Raw genomic sequence first — 17,387 nt, forward strand, 5'->3', positions numbered from 1 at the left:
TGTTATAAATATCAGAACAGAAGAGTTTTTTTTTTTTCTGTTCTCCGAACTCCGAAGCTTTGTTGGCGGCAAAGCAAATCTGCATAGCGATGGCGCCTCCGAAGCTCTTCGTATTTGCGCTTTCAGTAACCCTGATTTTTGCCATCGTTGGGGCCGAAGCCGATGTTTCCGTCGAAGGAGCCACTCCAGAGCCTGATACCTCCGCCATCAAGATCCAATTAGATCAACTCAATTCCAAGATCCAAATTCTCGGTACGTTTTCATCTTCTATGCGAAATAAAACCTAAATATATTTTTAATCTCGATTTTTTTTTCCTTTCTTAGATTTCAATTTTAGTAGTTACACTGTTTCGTTGAGAGAAGTCCACGTTTACGATTTTTCTTCTTCTTATATTTCTGTGCTATTTTTGTTTAGGAAATAAGGACCGTGTTATAATCGCGAGTCGTTGTGTTGTCGTGTTTACAATTTTCTATTAGTTGCAGTCACTGAATAGGAGAAAGCGTTGTGTTTAAAAAACAATTTTTTGAGTTTAATTTATGTTGTTGGCGAAAGTGTTGTTGAATGATCTCTATACAAGTCACTTTTTTGCGTAGTGGCTAATGATTTACGATTGAAGTGACCTCTATATATACTTCGAATTTTATGTTGTGGTTTCTGATGGTTTCTTTTTATGGCTAATACATGTCGTGCCTAATTTGAAGAGTCTCAAATCAGTGAAAAGTTGGAAGAAGTGAAGAAGAAGGACAAAATTATAGCAGAAAAAGAAAATTCCATTGAAGATAAATCAATTACCATACAATCCTTGCAGAATGAGATTGCTTCTCTCCAGGTGTGGGACTAGAACTGGCTTACAATTTTTCTTCATTGTATTATTTTTTTTTAAATATTGGTTGTTGCATTTCTTACTTCATGTGTTAATAATTTGAGTAACGGTAGTAAATGTTAGTATGTTATTCTCATACTTTATTATTAGTATCTTTTCTTATTCTGTTTATATATTGTATTATAAAAAACCTTCGATAACAATTTTTCCTCCCAGAAAAAAGGGTCACTGGATGCTGAGGAGCAGGTTGGAAAGGCTCATGCACGTGCTGGTGAACTACAGAAGCAGGTTATACATGAATGAGCTAGTAGATGTATCATTTATGATCGATATTCTATAGTGCATACTCTGAAATTCTTTATGCAGGTGGACAAACTTAAAAGGGAACTAGAAACACAAAACAAGGAGAAAGTGAACTGGGAAACTCGAGTACCTGAGTTAGAGAATAAGATTCATGACTTGAACTCAAAATTAGAAGATGTAAGTTTTACATTTGGCTACATTTTTTTTTCCAAACCTGCTTCAATTACATCTTAAGTTTGTTGTCTCTGGAACTACTTTTTCACTTTTTACTGTTGATTTTGGTGTAATTGTTCTTGGTAAAGTCATTACTAATGTATCTTAGTTTACTCATTTGAAAACACTTATACTGAGTTATATTCCCTTTTCATTTCCCTTCTCGTCAATTTGCCCAGTAATATATATTTGATCTGTCCTAGGAGTACCCTATGCAGCTTATCATTTTCAATGCTCACAATGGGAAGGACATCTTACTCTCCACTTTCTCCATATCTAGTTTTAGCTTTTCACATGTTATTCTCTTTCTCCATTCTTCCTTGGTACTGTGATTATAACTGTATTATTCTAGTTGTGATCAACATGCTAAAAAAATACTTCTCTGCTAATTTTTTGCTTGTGTAATCCTGTTACCTTTACTTTTCCCCTCCCACTATGACTTAATATATGTTGTATTGATCCTCAAATTAGGCAATTTTTATTGAGTTTAATTTGACCTGTTGATGGTGTAAATTTTTTTATGCCATTAATGACAAACAAGTGTGAATTAGGATATTTCATTTTAGGATCCTTCTGTAGGTCTAAGCAACGTAAGTTTAGAACTCAGCAGCACCTGGTTGGTTGTTTACTATTCTTTTTTCCTGATTGGTGCATGCTTTTGAATTACACATGTTTTGATGTGCCTTCCTCTTCTAATGTATTGTGTATTACTGCAGCATTGTAATTAGCTGTTAGTGTCGTATTAGTCAGTATAATATTTATTGCTTTTGGCTTTAGGATGATCCTACTCATTGTAGATCAAAGAGAATTACTATTACAGCTATTTGGCTCTATCACATGCAACATTAAATTAAAAACCATTATGCTATTATTTTTCACTAGTTACCTGCAGTACTGTAATCAATTTAAATTTCAAGTTATCGAAACATTTTGTCTTTAAGGATGATGTGGTGACTTGAGTGGTACATTCTTCACAGCTTCAAAAGATAAATGAGGAACAGAAGACAAAAATTCAAAAAAGTGAACGCGCTCTTAAAGTTGCTGAGGTATGTTAGTGCATAGATCTTATCTATGTTGCAGGATGCTTGATGATGTTTTTAATGGAAGTCTCTTGTTTTTCACCTAATATTCTTGTTTAGGAAGAAATGTTAAAGGCAAAGTTTGAGGCTACTGCCATAGAAAAAGAGCTGAGGGAGGTAATAATTCATCAATTCAGTTGACTATCTAAACAATGTTATCTTTCTTATATGTCTGTAAATTTTGATAGCCAGTTGAGAACCTCCAAAGTAGTCCAGGTTAATTATCAATGTTGTGCCTTCTATTTGAAACCAAAGAATTTCTTTTAATTCTGTCTTTTCATTTTATAGCCTTGCACAATTGTGAATAGTTCATCTCGGTGGCTAAGGTTTTCGGATTGTTACTTACAATGTCAAAATCTTAACAAGAAATTCAGGAAATTCTTTGTGATAAACATGGTGGCACTGACCGGGGTTCTCAAAACCCCTTTTTCTTTTACCTAAAAACACTGGAGGGTCAAGTAAAAGTGAACTGTAAAAGTATAGATGTTACATACTATGTAAAATAATTTTTTTAAAATTACACACATACATGTACATAAAATGCTGGTTTCTGAGGTATAAATTCCAAATTATATTAAGTACTAAATGAATGGACTCCATAAGCTCATCACTTGTATTTCACAAAAATAGAAAAGCTATAAAATCTTATATAATTCATCCTTTATTTGATCTTTTGAGTGTGGTTAGCCTGGAGAGAGCTGCTATTACCAGCAACACTTGACATTCCAAAATTTTATTGAAAACAGAGCAAACACCAGTAAAGGACTTTAGAAAGTTCAAACCATTGTGGAACACTGTAACTCAAACTAGCATGTGACTCAATCATAGAAAGGTCAGCCTTAATATGTTTGAGTCACACTAACAGACAGCCAGGGTAAGACCTGAACCTGTGATGTGAATTTTTATGTTGCTCCAAACAAATGCCAAACTGCTTTAAGCCTTGCTTAAATCCAGTTTAATATCCATAACCTAGAACACCCAGCCCAAATACCCTTCAAATATGAAAATGTAAAATCTTTAGTTGAAACCAGGTTTTCACAATTTTATTGTTTTGAAATGCATTCTATAATTATTTTACCATATTTTTTTTTATAATTGTTAAATTGTAGGTTTTAGATTTTTCATTTTGGTTTTGTAAGCAACAGCTTCCTATTGCTACGATGAATGATAGATTTGAGAAAACCATTCCATCCTCATGAAATTTTGATGATATGAATACGAATAATTATAATTATGTGCATTGAATTGACGCATACTGGTCACTGGTGTTATACTCAGGCTCATGGTGCTTGGCTTCCCCCTTGGCTTGCTGTTCACTATATTCATAGTAAGGTGTGTCTATGTTGTATCTCCTCTAATGGTTGTTAAAGCAGCCTTCCTCACAAGTTCTGAGAATTTTATCTTTCTGCCAGTCTTTTGTTGATAGTCATTGGAACAAACATGGGAAACCTGCTTTGGAAATGGTTACTCAAAAGGTAATGTTTTGGTTTTCATTTTGGCTATCAATCTTTCTTATCTGTTATTTCTTTTGACATGTTAATCAATTACAGATACAAGGTTTATTTTATTTCTTTATTACTACAAGCAAGTCATATTGGCTTCTTCATTTCATTGTCTTTCCTATTTATTCTAGGCCCTAGAGAAAAAGGCACAAGCTGGAAAGTGGGCTGAACCTCATGTGGAAACCATTAAAACTGTAAGACCCATTTTTATATCTTTCAGTTATTTGCTATGCTTTGCTTGTTTGTTATCAATCTTTCATATCTTTCAACTTTAAATTTTCTTTAACATCCAGCCAAATTTAATTATTTTCTTCCTCACTTTTTCTCTTATTCAATTGAAGAAATGGGTCCCGTAAAAGAACAGTGGTCTGTGGTGAAAACAAATGCTGAACCTCATGTGCAATTATTGACCACGAAAACTGTTGAAGTTTATGAGGCATCAAAGAATGCAATTTCCCCCCACTTAAGCAAGGCAAAAGAAGTTGTAGATCCTTATTATCAGGTATAAACCTCTTCAATTCATCCTCATGGTTTGTTTGTTTGCTGATGTGTTTCTTAAGGTATTCACTACTGGTTGACAGGAAGCTAGAAAGTTCAGCAAGCCATACATTGATCAGATTGCTATTGCAGCTAAACCTCATGTTGATAAAGTACAAGAGGTTTTGAAGCCCTACACAAAGGAGGTTGTTCGTGTTTATGGGAAGTTTTTGGAATCAGCTACTACATATCATCGCCAGGTTTCAAGCTTCATCTTTTTTTTAAGATATTGAAAAAAATTATGCAAATCCTTATTGTATTTTTCATTATTCATTGCTGATATCAATGCTTTTATTGTGTTTTTTTTTCTTCCATTTATTCCTGTTGCACTGTATCTACTCTTAAGAAAATTGAAATATGAACTTTGGTTGGCAGTCTGTGTTTTGAAATTTATAGTTGCCCGTTCGTGCAATCAGTCTTGGTTGTTTATCAATGACGAAATATAGTGAAAACCAACTTAATATTGTTGCAGAACTAAATTTGTGTATTTATTAATTTTAGGGGGCAGTATGAGTGTCTGCTCATTAGTCGTGACTGCTACATGCTAACATTTCTTTAGTTTGGAGATCATAACATGATTTAGACATAGCTGTGATGTTGTTGAAGACAGATTTGGTTAAAAGTGTTTCTTAAGTTCCTTTTCGCTTATCATGTAGTGTGATTGTGATTTATAAAACTAGGATTATATTTTCTTGACTGCATATTCACTGAATTTCATGACAGTTCCAGGATCTGGAATAACCTTTTCCTTCAATGCCACGGCATTAGTAAAAAGTTCTGTTAACTTTTTAATTATTGTTTAATCAAGAAATGCTGAAAATTAGGCCTGGTATTGATATAAGGATAAATTGCAGTTTCTGAGTATTGATTTTTTTATTTCATGAAGGTCCAAGCTTCTGTCCAAGAGACACTGAAAAAGCATGAGCTTACTAGACCTCTTGCTACTAAAGAGTTGGAATGGTTTGCGGTATGCAATGAATGAGTTTCTATTTCCTGATTAATATTACTGAAATTGACAGTGATCAGTTGATTTGACAAATAATATTGTCAATTTTTGCACTTTTGCAGGCCTCTGCCCTTCTGGCTTTACCTATTGTTTTAATGGCTAGAGTGTTTTCAGCTGTTTTCTGGTCAGTCTTAAATGTCTTTTTTAAAATCCATATACTGATTTGCTTTTTGTTGATGTGTATGTCCTCTTGATATATGTGTGTGTGATTGGAACTTATAGTAACAGACACTTTTATTGTCTGCAGTAGCAAAAAAGTGAGTAAACCTGCTCGAAATGGAAACACTCACCATGCACGACGTAAACCTAAGCGAGGGCATCTAGACAAGCACACAACATGAAGTTGGTTCCTGCTTTATTTTTTTTCTTGGAAAGAAATTAGGTATGCTATTGTATTCTATTATTTAATTGATTATGGATGCCTTCATTACTATAAATGTAATGACTAGCCCAGTTTCATCTTATACTAATTATTTTATGCGGCATGAATGATGCAAAGTATTAGAGTATGTGCTTGTATAACTGTGAAAACAGTTTTGTAGAATGAATGTAAGGGTTGTTAGCTTTTGCTAACAGCACCTCACTAGTATTAGGAAGTCAATTTCTGTTAGTGTTAGTTCAGAGGGTCAGAGGTCTATATAGACCTTTGTTGTAACTTACTCTAACCAATTTTTCAGATTGCAATAATATCAATTTCCTTTCTCTCTTTCTCTCACTTTCTCTCACAAGTTCCAGATCTGTGCATCCATGGCTTCCGCTCCTTTTAATTTCGTTTCTCAGTCGTTCCCAAACTCCATTGCCGAGAAGCTTGATGACTTAAACTATCTCCACTAGCGACAACATGTAGAACTGGTTATCAAGTTGTATAATTGCAGCGTTTCGTCGTCAATCCCATCGTTCTGCCTCGCTATCTCACGGAGGATGATCGCATTGCAGATCGTGTGAATCCTGAGTATGAAGCTTGGGAAGTTCAAGACCAAACGCTCCTTGTTTGGCTTCAATCTACTCTCTCGAAATCAGTTCTGTCGTGCGTACTTTGGCTCGAATCACTCCTATCAAGTTTGGGAGAAGATTCATGAGTACTTTAGTCTCCATACGAAATCTCGTGATGTTCACCATCCATCGCTGAGTACTTTAAACTAGTGAATCCCAAAATATCAAGCTATTCACTCACTTTGATGGACCTGATCAAATTTTCATAGGCAATGGTGAAGGTTTGAGTATCTCTGGTGTTGGTTTCTCTTCTTTTGTGTCCCCCAATGTTTCTCACATAACATTTAAACTTCACAAGTTATTACATGTTCTTTCAATTTCGAAAAATTTGTTATGTGTGAGTCAGTTTGCTAAGTATAACTATGTTTTCTTTGAATTTCATCCTCACTTGTGTCTTGTGAAATCTCAGGAAACCAATAAAGTACTTCTTCAAGGAGTTGTTGGTGCTGATAGTCTTTACTCCTTTTGTAATCTCAAGCTTCAAGACAACTCTCCTCTGTTGTTGTCTACCTCAACCTCAATTTCAGATACTGGCTTGCCTAGTACAGCTGCTACTGTTAATAATAACTCTAGTGCGGTTTCCAATTCTGTTGTTTCTTCTTCTAGTACTGCTAGTCTTTGGCATGTTAGATTAGGTCACCCTAATGGTCTTCAATCATTGTAACATTTCTCCATCAAATAAAAATTTCTTAGGTTTTTGCTCTTCCTGCTGTATGGGAAAGTCTCATAGATTACCATCTCACACTTCTGTTTCTGTTTACTTTCCTTTGGAGCTTATTTTCACAGATTTGTGGGGACCTTCTCATTTGACTTCAGATGCTGGTTATAAATATTATGTATCCTTTATTGATGCTTTTTCCAGGTACACTTGGATATTTCCTATCAAGAAGGCTGAAACTCTTTCTGTTTTTCAAGCTTTTAAATCTATGGTTAAACTATAACTTAATACTAAAATCAAAAGTATTCAATCTGATTTTTTTTTTGGGGGGGGGGGGGGGGGGGGTTGTGTGAATACAAACCTTTCTCTGCTCTCCTAACCTCCTATGGCATCTCTTACAAACTAATCTGTCCCCGCACTCATCATTAAAATGGTGTAGTTGAGAGAAAACACAAACATATAGTTGATTTGGGCCTTACATTGTTGCATCATGCTTCTTTACCCTTACAGTTTTGGGATTATGCCTTTATTACTGCTGTCTATCTGATTAATAGACTTCCCATTGCTTCCCTCAATTTTGCCATTCCTTTTGTTACCCTTTTCAACAAGGATCCTGATTTTCATTTCCTTAAAACCTTTGACTGTGCCTGTTTTTCCTTGCTGAGGCCTTACCATACACAAACTAAATTTTCGATCCCAGGAGTGTCTATTTTTGGGGTATTCCTCCTCCCACAAAGGTCACAAATGTTTTTCTTCATCTGGCAGAGTCTATATTTCCAAAGATGTTTTGTTTAATGAATTAAGGTTCCCTTATTCTAACCTGTTTCCCTCCTCTTCTAACCCCATTAAGAATCTTGATTCCTATTTCAGCCTTAATCCTAACCTATCTTCACCTTTTGTTATTCCCACCCCTCAATCCTCTCAACTGTCTCCCTCTCATTCTCCTTCTGTACCTTTTGTTCCTCCTGGTTTTCCCCCTATTCCAATCCATTCTCCCACAACCTCTCTTTCTATGTCTCATCCATCCACATCTTCTAAGCCTACCTTTGTTCATCCTCAAACTTCAGAATCCACAACCCCTAGTGCATCCTCTTTTGAGTCCATTTCAGCACCTAATTCTATACCAGCTAATACACATGCTATGCAAACAAGGTCCAAGTCTGGAATTCACAATCCTAGACTACATCCTTCTTTATTTCTTACATTCTGAGCCCAAAATTGTGAAACAGGCTCTTGAAAATGTAGATTGGCTTGCTGCTATGCAACAAGGGTATGATGCTTTTCTGAAAAACAAGACTTGGGACTTAGTTCCCTTACCTTCTAATAGACAGGCTATTGGGGTGGGGAGTCAAAAGGATGCAGGGTGGGAATGGGAATTGAGTTGTAGGAGATCTCTTTTTGAAAACGAAATTGGCATGGCTGCTGAATTTTTAGAGGAGCTAGCACAAGTAACAGTTCATCAACACAGACCAGACTTATGGGTATGGAAGGATGACCCGAGTGGGAACTACTCAACGAAATCTGCATACCAGCTACTGGTGGAAGCAACAACGGGGGCTGCTGAAGATCAGACCTTTGTGGAGTTATGGAAGCTCAAGATCCCACTTAAAGCAGCAGTGTTCACATGGAGGCTCATTAGAGACCGCTTGCCAACTAGGACCAACCTGAGGAGCAGACAAGTGGAGATAAATGATTCACGGTGCCTACTGTGTAACAGCCCGGAGGAGGATGCAGCACATTTATTCTTCCATTGCAATAAAACCCTACCTCTATGGTGGGAATCTCTGTCATGGGTGAACTCATTGGGTGTATTCCCACAAAATCCCAAACACCACTTTCTGCAACATGACAATGGATGTGCTGCTGGAATTAAAGCTAAAAGATGGAAGTGCTGGTGGGTAGCGCTAACATGGACCATTTGGAAGCATTGAAACGGGGTAGTTTTTGAAAACAAATCCTTCGACGGAAGCAAAGTGATGGATGATGCACTATTCTTACTATGGTCTTGGCTTAAGGCAATGGAGAAGGGTTTCACAGTGCACTTTAGTCACTGGTCCTCCCACCTCAAAGCATTTTTCTATAATTAGGGAGTGACGACAGATGTAGTAATTCCAATAGCTCATGCAGGGTATTTTATTTCCTACTATGGGTTCAATCAGGTTCTTAGTATTCCTTGTATGGCGCTCTGAACCTGCTGTATACCCATCCTTTTATGTATTTTAGTACCTCTGGTACTTATTTATAATATATCACCTACTTTTGCTGAGCAAAAAAAAGACAGGCTATTGGGTGTAAGTGGGTTTTCAGAGTAAAGGAAAATGCTGATGGGCCCATCAACAGGTTCAAAGCAAGGTTGGTAGCCAAGGGGTTTCATCAAATTCATGGCTTTGACTTTCATGAGACATTTTCTGCTGTGGTCAAGCCTGTCACCATTCGTATTGTTCTCACCCTTGCTCTGCCACATGGGTGGGAGTTGTTTCAGCTTGATGTGAATAATACTTTTCTAAATGGGCTTCTTGAAGAATCTGTATTTATGACATAGCCTCCTAGTTTTGAAGTTGCAAATAGGTCCCTAGTCTGCAAGCTCAACAAAGCTCTCTATGGCTTGAAACAGGCCCTAAGGCAATGGTTTGATAGGTTGAAACTACTCTGCTGCAGTTTGGATTTGTTGGGAGCAAATGTGATTCTTCCCTTTTCATCTACAGGCAACAAATGCATATTGTCTATCTTTAGTCTATGTGGATGATATCATCATCACGGGTAGCTCTGCTTCTCTAATTCAGCAGCTCACAACCAAACTACACACTGCATTCTCTCTCAAGCAACTTGGTCATTTGATTATTTTTTGGGTCTAGAGATCAAGTATCTACCCAATAACTCTATATTGATGACTCTAAGTAAATATATTTGTGATTTACTCCACAAAACTCACATGGCTGAAGCTTATTCTATTTCTTCCCCCATGGTCTCTAATTGCAAGTTATCTCGACATGGTGCTGATATCTTTCACGATCCAACTCTATACAGATCTGTAGTTGGTGCCTTACAATATGTTACTCTTACTAGACTTGAAATCAGCTTTGCTGTCAATAAAATTTGTCAATTTATGGCTGCACCTCTAGACTCTCAATGGGCAGTAGTGAAAAGAATCTTGAGGTATCTCAAGGGTACTTTGTTTCAGGGACTACTTCTTCAGCCTACTTCTGTTACAAAGCCCTTGGTTCTTCGCGCTTTTTGTGATGCTGACTGGACATCTGATGTGGATGACAGGTGTTCCACCTCAGGGGCTGCCATATTTCTTGGTCCAAACTTAATATCTTGGTGGTCTCGCAAACAAAAGGTCACTGCCAAGTCTAGTACTGAAGCTGAGTATTGCAATTTAGCTCAAACTTCCACCGAGTTAACATGGATTCATGCTCTTCTAACAGAGTTGCAAGTTCCATTCACTACTCCTGTAATCTTTTGTGATAACCAGAGTGCTGTGTCTATTGCTCGCAATCCTGTGTTTCACAGCCGTACAAAACACATGGAAATTGATGTCTTCTTCATAAGAGAAAAGATTCTGGCCAAGCAGCTTTCCATTGTGCATATTCCAGCTCTGGATCAATGGGCTGATGTACTAACTAAGCCCCTTTCTGCAGCAAGATTTGAAGTTCTCAGGGACAAACTCAATGTGGATTCTACTAAATGATTTGAGCCCTACTCTTTTTTTAACAGGTTCCACATGATTTTCGTGTAATGATGGAGTCCTTTAGAAAAATATGTTCTATTAGCTGTGTATATGGAAATGTTTTTGTTGGTAAAGGTAAAGCCTACATTGATGATCTCTACACCTCAAAAGGGATTAGTCTCTGTTGGTTGGGGGTACAACAAAGTATGTTAAAGAGTATGTTGATGACATTTCTCAATTTTTATATAATGAACTCCTTTGCCATCTTGGATTTTCAATTGAGTGGCTAATTTGATTTTCTTCAAAGATTGAAGACTAAAGGGGAAATAAAGATTGAAAACTAAAGGGGAAATAATTTTGAGTATTGAACTGAACATCCTTGAGAAGCTTTGTTTGGTCTTTTAAATACCAAAACCACCTTATTGTGAATTGATATTTTTGAGAGGAAAACAGACATTGTATCTCTTAATTCACTAAATTGTGAGATTGGAACGAAGCCTCTTTAACACTCCTCCTGGATCAAAGTGTTAACAATAGAAAAAAACGAGTGTCTCATTTTCCTCCTCAATTTCTGCTTTGATATCATGTTGTGGTGTTTAATAAGTCGCTGGCATATAGTACAATTGTTTTTGAGGATAAGGGTAAAATGTTAAGTTCCATAGCACGTGTAAGTTATTTAGTTAATGTGCTTAGGTTATGTCAATTTATGTGATTCCATTTGGAAGGGTAAACAAAACCAATATCTGTATGACCATCATAATTTTGTTTCACATTTGGAGATACATCACAGTAGAATGACCACCTACCTTGTGAAATTAGTATCTTGAAAATACTTTTTGGGAGTGTTATAAAGGAGGTCTATGACCTAGTGTAGGGAGAGGGAGAGTAGGTTAAAATGGAGGAAAAAAAGGGGATTTGGTCCCAGGATCAAACAATCTCTTAAGGGCTAGGTGCCACTTGAGTTAAGTCCCTTCTGCAAAACTAGTTTTTTAATATTTTCTTAATCTAAGCAAAACAAGTAAAGAGCATCAAGAGTCTTAGACTTTAGAGGATACTTCATATGCTCAAAGCTATATGAATTTGACAATTGATATGAACAGAGGAATGATGGCCAACAAAAATAGAAGAAAGGAAAGTAGAATGCTATCGGCAACATTGTCTGAGCATCTTATGGGTAACAAATCACTTTTAGTTGATTGAAATGAGTCCTATTACTTTGGGGTCGGTGCCCATAAGTCTTCTTAAATTCCATATGTAGTGAGACAATTGGACATCTGGATGGTGGTCTATCATATTGTCATAAATGGAAGCATGAAACTATGATGCAATGCAACATTTCTTTCATTAACAGGCTTAGTGTTTATTGTGCAGTTTAGTTTTTAACATCATTTTTTCCCCCACTAACTATATTGAAATGCAATGCTCTAAACATACCCGTTTCTGTTTATTGCAGATAATTTTTCCTGTTCGCATGAGCTTATTGAGGGGATATATCTTTCCTGTCGTGTGGGGTTTCGAATATTTTACTTCTCTTTTTTTGGGTGAGGTAACTTTAGGATGTTTCACTGTAGAAAAGGGCACACAGTATGTTTAGATGTTCATGTATTATCACTGTTATATTTTCTTAAATTCCTTGCACTCCCTTTTCCTGTTGGTTTTATTTTCTTAAATTCTTGACATAGTAGAAATGTTTCCACTTAATGTATGTTTATCAGAATCAGAACTAGTTCTGTCTATTGCGGTTGTCTGTGGAACTTGAAATTTATTACTAAAAGAAATTAATTCATGAGTTATTCTTCTTTGGAACTTGCTGATTTCCCCCCCTCTCCCTTCTTTTCTGTTCAAGTTTCTTGAATTATCCTTTGAAAATCGCAAAACATTTGTAATCTCATATTATGCAACATAGAGAACTAATTGACTTATTGTTACGTGAGGGCTATATTGTCTTTCCTGATCTGCATGTGTTTTATAAAGAAACAAGAGACAACTGGTTTAGTTTTGTTTATTTATCTGTGTAAGGTTTGGTTTGATTTAGTTGGAAAGGAAGTCAGTATGGTTTAGTTCACAAATTACGGTTTGATTTGATTTAGGAGTAAAGGAAGATTTGTACGATTCAATTCACAAATTTGAATGAACAGTCTTGCAAACAGTGTTTTTACGATAAAAAATCAGCTGAAATCTCAAAAATAAGTTGTCCCAAACATCTATATGTAATGGCGGAAATACTTCCTAGTTGTTAATTAGGATGTAAATGATGTTTTGCATTATATGTAGTTTAGTATCTACAAAATAATTTACTCTGGTTCAAAATCTGTTGCATTACACACTGGGTTGATTGATTGAGTTTGCTTTACTGGATGAATATTGGTGGACTCAATTGGAACTGAATTATAAGTGAATTGAACAGAGACTGTTTTGCTTTGAATGGTTTTGTAAAATCGAATTCTAAGAACACTGATCTTGCCTTATTTTAATTGGTAACATGTATGATTTATCCAAGGTCCTTTGAAAATTTTGCAATTGGTGAGTGTCAGTGTCTTATGCTCATTCTCAAATCTTGGGCTAAATGAGTTTTTTTGCTTAATTTATTGATCCGTGTTGCAATTGATTTGGTTAAGTTGGTTAATATAAATGTTAAAAAATGAATTTAAATAAATAAAAAGGTGGAGTTGTATATACCCTTTGCCTCGTTTGTTGCTTTGATGGCTTAAGCAATTTATTTTAGGTATCTTTGATGGCTTAAGCTTAGTCACTCATGCATTGTTCATTGTCACATTAATTTCTTTGTCCTTTTTCATATAAGTGAATATTGCAACTTGATACTCTCTTCCTATATTCACGCCTTGATACACATCATATAAGTCGTTGTCATCATATTTAGTGATAGATCACAACCTAGTGATACTGATATAACACAATGTCTCAATGTTCAATTTTAAATTGTCTCCTAAAGTCTCAAAGGAGTGTCATTCGTCACCTCTGGTTCTTGGTACTCACGCGACAGCACTTGCTAAGCTTGTCTCCCTATTTTCTCAGTTGTTTTTATTGAGTTTTGCCCATCACTCATTTTATTGAACACGTTCTAACAAGTCGTATTTAAGATTAAAAAAAAAAATACGTGAAGAAAGTGTTTCATTGTTTGTGAATTATGATGATATTTAGTAATGATGCTGGAGTGAGAATGTGAAGACTGATGATATTTGTTTAAATCATATATTCGATAACGGTGTTAGAAGAAGCTACATTATTATTAAAGAATTATCAAATAATTTATGTGATGTGCGGATTTACCTTTCTTTTCACTGCTGTAAATTATTATTTGTATCACATTATTTTATTTGATGTTTGTTGTGTACCCTTGCTTTCAATTCTACACTTGCATGCATCAAATTTTGATTCATTATTTCATCGATAAACAATAAACCAATTTATACAAAGTTGTTTATGACACATGCTTCTTTATTTCTATTGAAGCCAAAATTTTAAACTTGAACTCAACCTATTGGAAACAAGATAACAGATGAACTAGATCAATTCAATTTGTCAATATAATCTATTAATTTTAATATTATGTATAGTTAAATTGTAAAATTTAAAAAATTATAACACTAAAATTAAGACATTTTATTGGATATATATATATATATATATATATATATATATATATATATATATATATATATCAAAATAAATAATATCGAAATGCACATAAAGAATATTGTGTTATACTAAACCTTAAGTAAATAAGTCTTAATTATTTCTACTAATAGTCTAATACAATATTGATAAAAACATAATATACATTTTTAAGGTGGGTTGGTGGACTGAAACGATTAATGTATTTCTGAACTTAAATAACAAGTGACACCTGATATTTGAACGTTGTTACATACATCCAGCAAAATAGTTGGTACACCCCGCAACGGATTAGCTCATCCGTAAAATCGATTACTTTCGTGTTATTAGCACGACGCTTTAACCAATTGAGTTAAGACCAATTATGTTATAAAATAAATAATATTGTTATATATAACACTAAAATTTTTAATCTATATTTAATGCGCATATAAATTTAAATAATAAATTTTATGACAATTAATTTTGATATAATAATTAATATATTTACATATATAAATTATAAATGATCTTATTATAATTGATTTTGATCTTATAATGCATTTTTTTATATATAAAAATTTTAAATAAAAATTATATGTTTCATAAAAATTCATATATGTAAACATATTAATTATTATATTAAAATTATTCTCACAAAATTTATTATTTAAATTTACATACGCATTAAATATATATTAAAAGTTTTAGTGTTATATATAGCAACATTTATTTTATAACATAATTGATCTATTAGCTTAATTAGCTAGAACATCGTCCTAATAACGCGAAACTCATAGGTTCGACTCCTGCTTGAGCCATTAATCTGTATGAGACTTACAGATACAAATTGGTCAAGGTTTATGAATTAATTAATCCATATTCCTTTTACCAAAAAACAAAATGGAAAAATCATATAATTATTGGGTGTTGTTGGATGCACCTAGCAACACTCCCGAGATTTTGATAAGGGGGTTAGTAATTAATTATATTTGATAAGGGTGTTCGAAGACTGATGAAACTACTCTATTGTATATGATAACATTGTTCTCGTTAAAATTGTTCAGCTATATGATATTCACTCGCTTATTTTGTATTGTATCCCACGGTTGTAAAGCAACTTGACGTAAATCAATTAATAACTTCCCCATTTTACCTACCCCCGTCAAGCGATGTTAGACTCGGTTTTCAAAGAAACTTAAAGAAAATAGTATTTCAGTCTGTGCAATGAGAGACTAATTTTAAAATGATTTATTAAAATTATCTAATATTATTTGATTGTTTTTTCAATCTCTTAAGATGTAAAATTTCTTATCAAACTATTTTATTAGATTTTGTTTAACATTTTTTCAATCACTAAAGTACACTCTAAAAAAAATACCGAAAAAAGAAAATAAAATCATAGGCAATATTAAGGAAAGGAATGATAATGAAAAAAATGAAGCTAGAGACAACTGAAGCTTCTTTTAGAGAGAGAAAGTTGTAATAGGTAGGATGAAGAGTCTTTTTTTAAGAAAAAAATTAATTATTTTTAATAGATTATTGACGTTATTTATCAAGTAATCATTGTTTATTTTTATTTTTAAAATACAATTTTTAAGTAAAAATGTTCTCTAAAAGTTTAAGTTAATGCCTTTAGGCATGTTTCCCTAATTAAGGTTGCGCAAAAATTCAAAACATCATTCTGAATATTGGTGTATAATTATATTTTAAGTGGAGACCAAAATATTGGTGTATAAATAATGAAAAATTGGTTTCTGAATGCATTTGAACTATAAATGAATTTATCAGCCTCTAAATTAGTAAATATTTTTTTTAATGACTATTAGTGACCGATTTTGAGACTAACGTATTTTAGTGTTTAAATTCGTCTCAGTTTATGTAGTGACTGAATATATTCGATCTCTAAATCGGTCTGTATTTAATGATTTACTTGTAGTGATATATAATGTAATTGTGAAGGGTTTTCCTTTTGGAAAAACTGACATGGTGTAGTTATTTTCGGGTAGTAGCAGGGTATTCAAGGTTGATTAGATGGGATGCTATTCTCCCTTTGTAATGGTATGTAAGTTAAGCAGTTTATTTGAGTTGGTTATGTGGGTTTAGTGTGGGTCAGGGAGGAATTTAACTATTGTGTAATGGGGGTTGCTAGCAATGAACTTTGGTCATGTCTGCGAATAAAGTTTTGCTTTTGCTGTTAAAAAAATCACGTCAACACAGAATTTGTGGTTTGCATAAAAATATATATTAACTACATATTACACTAGTATAATGTATTATATTGTTAATTTTTTTGAAAGGCTTATTATAATGTTAATATAAATACATAATATTAATTAATTTAATTTTCATTAAAAACTATATTAAGGGAGACAATTTCAATGCCTAATTTTTTCATTAGAATATGATTTTTTTTTTTTATAATATGCCTTGATTAAAAAACTGAAAATCTTAGCTGCGTAGGTAGTACAAAATAATTAATATTTTATTGTCAACTATTAAAAGTGATGCACAGGATTGCAATTGTTACTAAATTTTGAAAATGTGGCGTAACAAAAATTATTTGTTAACCTTGATAGGATTATTAAGAACAGTGGCATGTGAGTGTGTGTCTCTCAGTATGTAATTGCAAAATATTGAAAGGAAATGTTATTCCAAAGGGCTTTGCGGTCAATAATCATGAGTTGTCTATAACTTAAGAGAAAAAATAATAAATGATAGATAAGTGATTCATGATTTAGTGTGATAGGAAGAAAGATAGAAAAAAAAATAGAATTATTAATTGGATGTTTGAAATTTTTTATTGTAAAAATATAATCACTCGACAAAATCAAAATCCCTTATACATCAATTCTATCTATGTTATAAGCGGGTTCCAATAAAGAAAGAAAATCAATAAAATGCGGTAGTTCGCAAGTAATCAGGGACAAGGTAATGCAATAACGTAACATATAGTGATATTCAAATGAAGAAAAGACAGTAGTATA

General features: G+C 33.9%; 1 protein-coding gene across 1 annotated transcript; it reads left to right on the forward strand.

The window, feature by feature from the left end:
• LOC100797435 (uncharacterized) lies at nucleotides 1–12,414 on the forward strand. The gene is given in 16 exon segments (XM_041014857.1): nucleotides 1–252; nucleotides 703–830; nucleotides 1,041–1,112; nucleotides 1,191–1,304; nucleotides 2,318–2,386; nucleotides 2,480–2,536; nucleotides 3,698–3,751; nucleotides 3,832–3,894; nucleotides 4,053–4,115; nucleotides 4,263–4,272; nucleotides 4,275–4,423; nucleotides 4,503–4,658; nucleotides 5,345–5,425; nucleotides 5,527–5,588; nucleotides 5,712–5,846; nucleotides 12,239–12,414. Coding segments are annotated over 15 exon segments (1,335 nt in total). The 5' UTR covers nucleotides 1–89; the 3' UTR covers nucleotides 5,806–5,846; nucleotides 12,239–12,414.
• The last annotated feature ends 4,973 nt before the right edge of the window (nucleotides 12,415–17,387 follow it).

The sequence above is a fragment of the Glycine max genome, chromosome 4, assembly GCF_000004515.6.
Source record: "Glycine max cultivar Williams 82 chromosome 4, Glycine_max_v4.0, whole genome shotgun sequence".
Taxonomy (NCBI): Eukaryota; Viridiplantae; Streptophyta; class Magnoliopsida; order Fabales; family Fabaceae; genus Glycine; species Glycine max.